General features: G+C 40.2%; 1 protein-coding gene across 2 annotated transcripts in view; it reads right to left on the minus strand.

Moving 5' to 3' along the window:
• Nucleotides 1–1,852: 1,852 nt before the first annotated feature.
• WTIP (WT1 interacting protein) overlaps nt 1,853–12,759 on the minus strand; it is a 76,332-nt gene continuing 65,425 nt past the window's right edge. Inside the window, exons 5-9 of one of the 2 annotated variants that reach the window (XM_085234756.1) lie at nt 10,747–10,877; nt 9,646–9,697; nt 7,701–7,769; nt 5,808–5,978; nt 1,853–5,652 (exon numbers count right to left, since the gene is read on the minus strand). In XM_085234756.1, the coding sequence (XP_085090882.1) occupies nt 5,826–5,978; nt 7,701–7,769; nt 9,646–9,697; nt 10,747–10,877 (405 nt within the window). In that variant the 3' untranslated portion in view covers nt 1,853–5,652; nt 5,808–5,825. Of the gene's footprint in view, nt 5,979–7,700; nt 7,770–9,645; nt 9,698–10,746; nt 10,878–12,759 lie in introns of both variants that reach the window. The other variant, XM_085234755.1, reaches the window with a different exon arrangement.

Consider the following 12,759-nt stretch of genomic DNA (forward strand, 5'->3'; position numbering starts at 1 on the left):
ATAAGTAAGTGTGTAATACTTAGTCTTTCTTTTGGGCCTTCTGGGAGGAATGCAAGTGTCACATCAGATGACTTCCTGATGTCTTGTCCAACCTCACTTATTTTGAGTCCTCGCTTATTTCTCAGCCTATGAATTAGCATGACTAAAAGTTGAGTAACAGTGACGTGAGATGAAGGCAGACACCAGACTAGTTCACACCGTGCCAGTGCTTCCCATCAGTAGCCAGTGTCCTTGGCTCAGTCTTGGGAGACCTGGAAAATCCTTGTTTACAGCTGCAAATTAAAGGTTGCAGACCTGGGAATGGCTGGTAAGGCGAAAAGCAGGGCTAGCAAAGCACTCTTGAATATTCTGCACGTCAGCAGATTAGCAGCCATGCATCATGTAGCAGTTTCCAGTGGTACACTGTCCTGTGGCTTAGATGCCAGAGAACTGCAGAGCTCTGTAGTGCTCCCCTCTGGGAACCAGGTCCTGACTCATGCGCTCTCTGCAGTGAATATATATTCATTTTCCAGCATGTGTTTCCTGCAAGGAGGCCCACAAGGGGCAGTAACTATTTTTTTAATGTTCTGTTCTTTTCAACCAGGCTAGTTAGGAGTTGGCATAAATACTTGCTGCATTATGAGTATGTCCTAGATTTTATTGACTACATTTGTGTCACTCGTGGTGATGTGCTGTTAAAATGCTTTATGAATTAGATGGTCTTTATATTTTTTATTTCTTCAAAGAGGGCGTGAATTGCTCACTTTGAATGATTTTTTAAGAATTGTGAGAAAACAGCATATATTTTCTAAGTCCTTATAGACATGCAGTACATCTGTTTCAAAGCGCAGAAGTGTAGACTGTGTCTCTAAAACATTTGTTTGTAACTCTTTCCATTCTGACTATGTGGAAGAAAAATTTACCAAAATAACTGTTGTATGAAACCCACCAATAAGTTTCATTTCTGAATTTGAAATCATTTGTATTTGGCAAAAGCCAACGTGGCTGAGCTGCAGCAGGCCTCCCTGGTGGACAGAGTGGCATCACACTTGAAGTAGCCACTTGTGAACACTTGATGCAAGTCACTGGAGGAAAGAGCATCCACAACGATGGGACCATGACAAGGTAAATTTAAAAGAAACTCAGTGAATGTAAGTATACAGAAACTAGGGAAAAAACCTCATTCTTCAATTCTTCCCCAGGCATCCACTCTTGGCCACAGTTGACAAGGAGATACCAGTGCTGACCGATCTTTTGCCTGACAGGTTGTAGCTGCTCTTGCAGGACTGCTCTGTGTGGTAAACATGCCCATCTGTGCTGTGAAGCTGGAGGCAGACCTTCGGAAAGGTAGAATGTGTACATACAGGCAAAAAAAAAAAAAAAAAAAAAATCTTTCTGATCCCATCAGAGCTTTGGCATGGATTCTTTGTTACTATGACTTTGCAAAAATTTGAGAAGCTTCCCAAAACCAGGGTGTTAGCACTTAAGACCTACACAAGTTCATTGCCCAGGACTGTACTACTCTTCTGGAATGCTCTGAGATCTCATGAAAGTCTTGAAAAGGAAGTGTTCCTTCATACTGACTGGCCTGCATGTGAGCTTTCCAGACTGGTTAAAGCTTAATTAAAAATTGCCAGAGTGGCTAAATTCTTTAAGTGCAGCTGCAAAATATTAGCTGTGGGCATGTTTTAGACCTTAATTAGTAACACTTGCACTAGAGGACCAAAATCTTTCATGCATGCATGCAGCTGCTATAAATTAATATCAGTTAGGCATTTCTTTAGGCAGTACAAAGGTCTCTTGAAAATGGTGGTAGAGCCCACCTAGATTAAGAAACATATATTACTTATGCAATGAACTGCAAAATCAAAGATAACTAGAAAATGTCTTTATTGAAAAAAGCAGATTATAGCATCTAAGGTTAAATGAAACGTCTGACTTTAATATTAAATAACTTAGGGTGATAGCAAGTAGCTTCTTCTTTAGATAAATAAATCTACATTTCCCAATTATTTTTCTTCAACAATCAAGGGAATCAAACACTGAAACACAAAACCACAAGTAATTCTAAAGACTAAAAGACAGAAGCACATTCAAAAGTTTTACAAGGATATATACAAAAATAGTTAAACTAATGTATATTTTCAGCATGTAAACTAGTTACATGATATACAAACAGGGAATTTATATATTTCCTACAAAATAAAAATCAATGTTGGTCCAAGTTCTTGGAAGAAAACTATATTCTTTTAAAGAAAATGAAAATATTTCTCAAATGAAAACTTAATTTAAGTCAAATTATACACTCTAGTTACGGCATTAGTTACAGGATGAATGACAAACTTTTATACTTTCCTTGAAACACAAGAAAGCAGCTTTTGTCTCCTTTAGAGCTTTGGTTTACTTAACTACTCCGGAATTTCTGGTCTTAAAGAGCTCCTCTAACCATGTTTTCTTTTTGAAGCTCCACCTTACAAAATATACATACACACACACGTGCACACAAGTGAAAAGAAACAGAAAGAAACCCAAACAAACTCCTTCTGAAAGCTCAATTATCTGATTGCATTCTTTTGTTTTGTTTTTCAGTTATTATTTTGGTCCTTTCTTTGGAACGCTTCCTCCAGCGCATGAGGGACTCTGAATCACCTAGAACAGCTCTGTGCTGCAGGGACTTGGTAAGACTACCTTACCAAAGAGGTAAGGTGCATTCCTGATGCAAATGAGAACAAGTTGGTATTGTTTTAACTTTATGGAAATATTCTGACAGTACAGAACATTAAAAGGCTGCTGATGAACAGCCACATCATAAAATGAGCTCCAGAAAGTTTACATCTGTACTGAACTGATTTAATTTAAGCGTATACTCCTTAAGAAAATAATTAAATGAAGTTTTCTCACTTACATAATTTGTCAGATAGGAGGTAAAATGTGCAGAAGCTGTTGCTAGCACTACAGCATGCATCATTATTTCAGATTAGCTTTTATTTTTTTCCTCTGTTCTTTGACTGAAAACTGGCAAATCTCACCCAACTGCCAGTTTTTATATTAAATGCTGGAAAAGCAAACTTTATTATCCAAAACCAAAATGCACCTGTCTCTAGGAAATGCTGGAACAACTGCTGCTTTCTGGTTTTAAACAAATCTCTTATTCTATACTGAAACTGTAACTTTCAACATAGCACTGTGAGGATACTTAACACATTGGTACTGAGCAGAACTACAAGCAGGACAAATTAACATGTGAAATTAAATATTATTCTGTTCTAAAGTACGATCATTAAAAAAAAAAAAAGGAAAAGGTAATGTTAAGTAATATGCTGACCCTTGAAAAGTAACGCTGAGCTGGAAACTTAGCCTTGCTGCTGACTGGAGGTGGAAGTGCTGGGGAAGGTGCTGGTGGATGGCCAAGCTAAATGCCAGAGTCACCTCCACCTCTGGCCACAGTGGTTTTTTAGGTTTTGCATCAGTGTACAGCATGTACTACTATGGGATGACTTGCTCACAGGAACAGACTCAAACATTCTCTGTATATTTTAATGATTGTTTTCTTAATTTGAATTCTTTAGTATGTAATTGTAAAGACAAGCAATTAGAAATACCTCAAAGATAGATGTGGGCCAAAGCAGCTTCCTTAAAAGGAAAAGTATTACATTGCAGCTCAGGCTAAAAGTTTATCCTGAAGCTCTATTTTCCATTTCCTATTGTTTGTAGTAACCTTAATGGAATTCACCTAGTTATATAACCCAACTGAAGACAATTTTTTCTTTTTCCAGAATTTGCTGTTTGGGCAAGAGGCACCTGTACTTCTGCTTCCCTCTTGAGGCTGGTTTGGTGGTGACTATGGGCACAGAGGTAATGCTTGTAAAGGCAAGTGTGCATGCAGCCAATGCCTATCCTTCTGCAAAGGAGGATTCCTAGCTCACACTGCAGAAACAGGACACTAGTTATACAGTAATTCCTACAAAACACGGCTCTCGCACTAACTCGTATATTAATTAGAAAATTACTTTTTAAAGGAGTATCTGACTTGCCAAAGAGCATTCAATACAACAGGTTCATCTAGGCCAGAGGAAGTTTGGTAGAAGTTCAGAAAACATAGCTTTTGTTCCTGCGTCCTTGCTCTTCCCCACCTCCCCTAGGTAATTCCAGACAGTCAAAAAATTCTGTTAAGGGAGTTAATTATTCCACTTAGGAATTAGTGTCCACTGAATGCCCTTTGTACTTTTTTCAAGAGCACCACAAATGGCTTTCAAAAAATCAGTGGAGCATAAGAAACTAAACTGCAATGGTGTTACCAAATAAGTCATTTCATCAGTCTGCATGCTGAATTTAACGTCATCATTTCTGAACGGACCAGTCAGATTCTTGCCATGTTGAGAGCTCGCACTGAAGTGTCCCAATTTACACATGCCGAGAATCTGGTCTGGTATTTCCGCTTCCTCTGGAGCAGAAGAGTTTTATTTTATTGTAATTTTGGATACAAAGACAGCAATGATGGATTTATTTAAAATATAAATTCAGGAAGGCTGGATAAATTCTCATGAGAATGCAAGGAATTTTTTAAACATACAGATGTGTGATTTGCATGTAAATCATCAACACATGGTCGAAAAACCATAAAAAAAAGATTCATCAAACTTCCTATATGGAAGACATACATTTCCCCAGAGCTCTGAGGTTACTGTAACAGCTTATGCAAAACATGAAAGTGTGTACATTCTATGTACATCTAATGCTTGTTATAAAATATCAGTGTTTCAATTGTCTGACTCTAGATTATTATTTCTGCTAAACTGTGTTTTGTTTTTCCAATGAAGATAACCACCATAATCTGTTGAAAAGTACATCTAGAAAAGAACACAAAGCTGAAAAGATAATACAAAAACCGCAGCCCCTGCATTTTAATAATTTTCAACATACACTCTTAAAGCAATTGGTAACAAATGAACAAATGGTAGCCTGCATAAAACAGGTAGTATAAAGACAAGTTTACCTTTGCACAGAAAGGGGCTGCTAACTCTATTAAACAAACAAAAAAATTTAAAGATGAATTGTTTACTAAGTGCCAAATCATCAATGTCATATGAATGCATTTTGAAGCTACAGCTACACTTGTACATAACAAGCAATTACAGAGCTCAGTACCTTCCTTCAATTGTTACAACCCTGCATGTACTGCTCTTTTGGATATACTCTTCTGTAACGTGTTTTTTATGAGACCCTTGACATTTTTCTTTAAAAAAGTTAGTCCTTAGATCACTGTGAAACCACGTAGGTTGAAAAGTTGTCCTGATATGTCTTCACAGAATGCCATTATCTAACCCATGCTGAAAGCTGTCATTGCTGAAGATGCTCGTTTGCTTCCTATTCACTAATTCTGGGAACATATGTTTTTCAAAATGTGAGACTTGTATTCTCTAAGACCAGATTTCAAGGAAACTAGTGAAAATGCTGGCATTTATCTTACCATGCCTGCTGCAATGTGAAAAAGGTGCTAAATTTTGGAAATTTATTCTGTACTCCTTACTTGGCCAAAACTTCCACTGAAGAAATGTGAGCAAGGAGTGCGGAACAGCCCTTTGTACCACTGTTTTTAAAAATGCTGCCACTTACAGTTATGACTTGATGGCGCATTATTTGTTCAAGTAGACAGTGCCTCAGTGAAAATGTCTAAATAAAAGAACACATATATACAAGATTAGAAAGAACCCCTTACCTCTGATTTAAAAAATAAATAGCTGGTTTAGATGGTTATTACTGGAATATCATCTTTAAAGGAACAGGAAAGTCACTTTTAAATCTGTCTTCTTTTTTAAATGGCTTACTGGCAATGGAAGTGTCTTTCAGAGTTCTGTGACGTGCATTGGATAGCTTGGTGGTGGATGCGATGGCAATTTAATATTAAGGCGCCTGATATGACAGCCGTGACAGAGCAAGTGGCCCTCTAATGGGTAACAACGATGGCCTTCCTCATCATTGAGCTGCAAGCCACAATCCTAGAAGAAAAATATACATCCCAGTTTTATGAGTGATTCAGGTAGGTCATCTTATATCAACATTGATTAACCCTGCAAGCTCCCTTTCATGCCACAAAAGACAGCAACATAGAGAGTTTATGGTAGATGGATCCTGTCTATCCTGCATTAAACAAAATGACATCACTAAAATCTACTAGAACTAGTAATTCTAGCCCAATTCTAACATTTTTTCCCCTCTCCTCTTCATCCTTTCAATGTTGATGCAAATCAAACAAAAACTCTCTAAAACCATATTCCTTTTTCTTTAATAAGAAAGTCCATTTCTTCAGTGGATTTCAGTTTTAGATTGAGAATCTATTGAGGTTTCACTGCAGCTGTTAAGCTGTCATACCAGGAAGAGACAACACAGAAAAGTAGAAAAGTTTCCAAGCTTGACTACTGACTTTGCCTGATGAACAGATGGTGGATGACAATTAAATGACATTTCATAGAAACTGGACATTTGCAAAGTGTCTGTGTACGCACCTCAGAATACTGCTACTGACTGAACTAGCATAGCTGGAGACAGCAGTGACCCAGTGTGTACAGTTTGAGAGCCTAATTTGAGGCTATTAGGCAGTAACCTAACCCTGCTAACACATAGCTAACCCCCTGATTACTGTACATAAGTATTCTCTGCCGTTCTCAGCAGATGTGGAAGCAGCTTAATTTGCCTCAAACTGGAAAGAGAATGGGGAAATGAATAATGAAACAGAACAGAAAATAAACCCCTATTGGGACATTCTAATATAATGTCAATAGGCTGAGAAAGAAGGGGAGGGAGCTGTCATCTTAAGTGAAGCCTGCACAAAGCAATAGTTGAGGGAAGAAGGGAGGGAAATACAGCTCTCCACATGCTGAAATGTTGTATGCCAATTTATCTTGAGTATCAACTACCTCTTTTGGAAGGAGCTGGCTAAGTGCATAGGCTCAGATGTAGGTTCACATACATTTCAGGATGCCCTGAATTTTGCTATCCTTCTCCCTCAGTTGGAAACCTCTCTGTAAAACCATTTTTGAGCTGGATTGCATGAAAGGTTGATCTCAAATTAAAGAGTTTGTCTCCTTCCTTGTATTCCTGGGCTGCACAGATGATAACGCTCAACTGAGCTCTCCTCCCTGTGAAGCAAGAGCACTAGTCCTAGATCTTGATCTGCTCCAATAAATGTTTAAATGTTCTGCACAAAAACAATGTCAGTGATACCGTCCTCTCTTACGTAGTAAACAAGTGTTCATCCAGCATGGAAATACACAAATCCCCCGGAAGAGCTTTCCAGTGCAGGATGAAGGTCTTTCCCTGCATAAGCAGATGTATTCAAACCTCCTCTTATCACAACCACCCAACCTGTATCCAAAAAGATCAGGAAAAAGAGACCCAGAACTTCTTCTATGCTCTCTCCCCATCTACAAGTTCAGAGGGAATTCCACCACAATGAAACTCAGCCTTTTAAATTAATATACTGAAGGAAAAAAAAGGAACCTTATTTGGTACTACTGGAAATAGCAGCACCACTTGCAGCCCAGCTAGCACTCATTTCTCTGACTCCCTTCAGGAGCCATGGTGCAGAGCCCTACCTGCCCAGGCATGCAGTAGTCAGTAAATGCACCCTGGGTTGCAAGTCATGCACCTACTGAGAGGAGAATGTTTGGTATAAGCAATCCTTGTCCAGTGCCTCTGCCCAGCTCCTCTGTGACACTCACCTCACAGTGATAACATTCCACATGGTAGTCTTTGTCCATTGACACTACTCTGATGGTTTCTTCAGATCCCTGTTGGAGAAGCACAGAAAAGGTAAGAGTGGGCTTTTAAGTGGTGTTTTCTCAATCTTCTTTCAGTGCCCAACATACAGCTTTGGAAAAGTGCTTCTGTGTGGGATATCCCTTCTCCTTTTGTAGAACAGAGCTCTGTAACTGCTGAGGGTCTTCCCCTTCATGCACTGCACTGCAGTACCAGTTTTCCTGTTAAGCAGCCCTGTGGATGTCTGAAATAGATCGTAAAGGTAATTTGGGAAGCATAGCTAAAATTTCATGCTCAAAGGAGAGTTTCCTCTTGAAATAAAATCATTTTCCAAGGGCACCCAGAATTTGAACAAATTGTAAGCCAAACACTATGACATAATGACTAGGTCACTGTTCCTAGTAGACATCCCAGCCTGACTTTTCTACGACTCAAACTAGCTGGTGCACAGCTATTCTGCATGTGCACATGGCAGTGTATGTACCCTACGGCCATTTACATAGCTGCCCAGCATGTAATTATGCACACAGACCAAAGCCTCAGTGTGATGGTGGATGCAGTGGAGCTGTGTAATACCTGGCAGAGCCCCAGGCTCTGCCAAGCTGCCCATACTCTTCCTGTAACCTCACAGCTTACAGGAACCTTTCCCTGAGCCACTTCCATGCCTCTGAAGACAGAGCTCATTAAATTTGCTGACCCACATTGTTTCCAGTTCCAGGTGTGGTTAGAGCATCAGATATGACGTAGACTATGTCTGAGAGAAGCCGCGAGCAGGTTAGCACCTGCACTGCTGGATTTGAACTAACCTATGAAACCTCCGTGGGAAAGAACATGGAGTCTATCCTGCTAACCATCAGATGAGTCAGCAGTAGGACTGCTTTTTTACCTTCTTTTAATTATTATTAATTTTTTAATCATTTTGTAAGACATAAAACTAGAAAAGCTCTATGGAAACTTCACTCCTTATACCACCATCAGCAGGGCATGAGGTTCTGGCTCCACTTCCATAAGGTTTTTAATTTTGTGAGACCTGGTCATTTAGCAAAAATAATAATGACAAGCGTAGGATAACATCGCATGGTAAAGGTGGGTACAAGAGGCTCCACTCACAGACTTTACTAGGGCACAGCAGCTTACAGGAGGCACGCTTTGGCTATATGCACCTGATGAGAGGACAAACAAGGTGCTAAGGGCCTTCCTTGTGATCAGGCTGGCCAGTGACATGAGCAGTGAGAACTCGGAGAGTCCTGCAGCTGCTCGAGTTTAATGGAACATCACTGTGGGCAGGCAGAAAGGGCTCGTCTTTTCCAGAGTCTTACTGTGCTAACAGTACCATCACAATGGTCTGAGGTTGCAAGCAGCAGTCATTCATCTGGCTTTCCTTTTAGGCAACTTTTCTACCTCCTTTTCCACTCTTTAACCACTTCATTTTCCTTTTCCTCCTTTTCCTTCATTAACCATTTCCAGGACAACAAGCTGTGTGGCCTTCTGAGGGTCAGGGTAACCCCTCAGCTGTCTTTTCAAGCTTGGGTATCATAACAGATGCACATCAGAAAAGCAAACATAGCGGACAAGGAAAATTGCTACTTGAGCTAATGGGAAATTCTAAAAATAAACAGAGCTTTACTCCTTGGATTGTTCTTGGAGCCCCAGTTAGGGCTTTCAATTAAACGAGATTTATAACAGCGCAATTAAGACCTGGAAAGCACCCTAATGATACAAAGTAATATGCTACATAAGCACTATGACTATTACAACCTCTGGGAATGTTTGGGAGTGACATTACTGCTGAAATGTATTTAATTTAATATCTGACATACATTGTGGAAGAAGGAGGAAAAGTTCTTGGAAAGTGTTCTTACGCCAACAGCTGTTTTCTGTAAAGAGTCTGTGCACATTAACACGTACCTGTGCTGGTAGAATCGGCTGGTTACAGGAAGCACATTTTGGTGCAAAAACCCTAGGGTGCAAGAAGAAATTTTCAAATTACATTTAAAGTTTCTTCAAAAAGTAGAACCAGGAGAACTATTCTAACCATGCCTTCTTTTAGTAAAATGTAAACCTGGGTTTGAAGGCATCTCTATGTTGTTGTTGTTGGTTTTTTTTACAATATTCAGGGAAAAGGAGATTTAGAAAGGCATATCTACCCCAGCTTTATTGCTTAGGTCTTCTTGACCTCTAAGTATTATCAATCCAACCCTCTTCTTATACGTGCCCTTTCTCTCACCTTTCTTTATTCATTAGGCCATTCAAATTCTGCAAAGTAGCTCCTGACCTGGGGCCTGTCACCAGCTCACATGCTAAATGGGAGAGGGACTGATCTCAGCTAGGATCTATGTAAACCAAATACATCAGCTGATTTTACCTGCAGCTGCATTTTATGGTAGTCACTGGGCCAACATCACTCCATCTCCACAATACAGTCAGACCAATACAAATGAATTTAAAGTGATTTCCTCTTGCTCCATGAGCTGAGTTACTAGTCGGCTGGAGCAAAGAGAGCATTTACATTGCCGTTGAGCAAGTGTAGAAAAGAGTCCAAAAGCAATCACTTAAACAGTAAAACTTCATCAGGTGAAGGTCAGATCATTCTAACACTGGCTGCTAATTCTATATCTACTGTCCCACCTAACTTGATGTAACTTATATTCCCAAGTATCACGCACCACTAGCATCTGGACACTAGCAGAACCTACCACCACTTGCAGAATTATCCACGTCTAATTCGTAATGGAAGTCCTGAAAGAAGTAGAGAAGCAGCCAGCAGAGAAATATATCCTCTGATACAACCTCACTTTCAACCTCGCTTAGCCCTTGAATTCCCCACAGGACCCACCAAGTGAGTTTTGGGATAACTTTAAAACACTTTACAAATGCAGCGTATGAGAAGAGCCCTAAGGGACAGCTGAACAAATAGGAATAACTCTTCATCTACTGCAAGACTCACAGCTATACCAGTAACTTAACCAGTATAAATCTTCCAAGCATGCAATAGATTTGTTTACTTACGTATGGTAGTCTTTGACACAGTAAATATTGTTCTCCACATCTACAGTGAAGGGGACTCCATCCAAACACTCATTACATACCACACAGCGGAAGCAGCCAGGGTGGTATGACTTCCCAAGGGCCTGTAAGATCTTAAGAAGCAAAGAGCAAAATAAATGGGTGTACAATTACATGAAATCCTTCCTCATATACTGCTGTGTCTGACTTTTAAAAATGACGCTTTGGGATGAAATTACCAATCTGGAGTTCTGTCAGCAAGGGGCCTTTTAAAACAACAAAGTTCCTGATTTCTGTGGGTTTCTATCAGGCTCCCAATAATTACAGAGATCTGTGAAAATCAGATTAAGTCCATCAGTATTAGCTCTGCATGGCTAATACTGTCCCACAGAAATTAAGAACAGCTTCAGAGACTACTTGGAAAATCTGTTGCAGTCAAATACAAGTGTGGGATATGGAGTTAATTCACAAAATGCATCAGACCATGACAGAAGGAGTCCAAACTAGCCATTGCTCACACCTACAACTGTAAAATAACAAAACTCCTGTTCCACCACACTTACTGACCAGTTATTACTCAGTTATAGGGGCCCATCAATTTTTGCTAAAATCTGTATCAACGGGTAATCAAAACTGCCCATGCTTCTGCCATGCTGACCTTCCCTACTGCCTATCTCCTATGGAGATACTCAAGACCTGCCTGAACATCTGCCTGTGTGTAGGGTACCTGCTTTAGCAGGGCTTTGGACTCAGTGATCTCTTGAGATCCCTTCTAATGCCTGTGATTCCGTTATTTTAAAGGCTTCACAGAAAGCCTTTATTATGCAGTCTTCTCAATACTGTTATAAAATCCCTTCCACTTAGTGGAGGTGGCATGGCACAGGGCCATCAAAGATAGCACACCAACTTCTGGGAAGGGCTAGAGAAGGTTCCATGTTCAGGCAACTCTCAAGAAGTTGTAGCACCAATTGTATACGTTTCACGTGCAACCACCACCTTTGGGAGGCAATTTCAAAAAGTTTCTGCTAGCAGTATCACTCAGCTACTAACAGACTGTAAGGCGAGAATCTCCACTGACAAAGCTCATGTGGCCTTGCAGCTCTTTCTACAGGTAAAGTTCAACAGGAACTAAGACATGAAGCATAGCTTTCTGTTCTGTGACTGGTATCAGACACTTTGATTTGCAAGACTGCTCCTACCCAGATGCAACTTGTCTTTAGGCATGCATTGGAATCCAAACAGCTACATAACGAGCACCATTAGCCTGGTGTGGTTGTGCACAGAACAACTGCACTTTCAGCCCTTGAAAGCTTCAGGCTGCACCCAAGCCTGTGGAGCTGCAGCACTATTCCTCAGTTGCACACCAGTAATGTGACTGTGCAGACATGTTTGCTGTCTGTGCACTCCTAAGGAGGAACACAAAGCAATTAGCCAAATAAGACTGCTTAATTCCTGGAGCTCCCAAAGCAGGCTCCTTTTTTTTTTTTTTTTTTTTCTTTTGGAGCATACTTGCTGATGGGAGAAAGGCAGACTTGCCAAGCTTCCGGCCACTGAACTCCACCAACAAGATATTATAGACTCTTGCCTGGCATCCTGCAATTAAAGGCCAGTTCAAAGTATGCAAGTTGTGATACCCTTCCCCCTCCCAGCATGACACAACTCTAGAAGTTTGCTCTTGGGCTAAAACGAACAATATCCTTGTCCAACCAGTGGTGCCAGGATATGCGCCAGAATTCTCATTAGTGAAGTCTCTGTTCCAGCTCCTACTGCACCTTTGTGTTTGCAGTGTAATTGCTACTTCTATTATGTGCACTGATAAACGTTCATATACACTTTAGAACAAGAGAAAAACACTGACATACATGTGATCTGCACTTCTTCAGTGTGCAAGCCATTTTACTTGGAATTCTGCTTAGAAAGAACAGATGAAATTTATCCTGTTTTCACCTAGAGAAGGATGCCAGCAGTATCTGGCTCAAACCACAGCTCTTTGTTTTCTTATAAAAGTAACTGACC

This window comes from Meleagris gallopavo, chromosome 13 (genome assembly GCF_905368555.1).
Source record: "Meleagris gallopavo chromosome 13, MGAL_WU_HG_1.1, whole genome shotgun sequence".
NCBI lineage: Eukaryota > Metazoa > Chordata > Aves > Galliformes > Phasianidae > Meleagris > Meleagris gallopavo.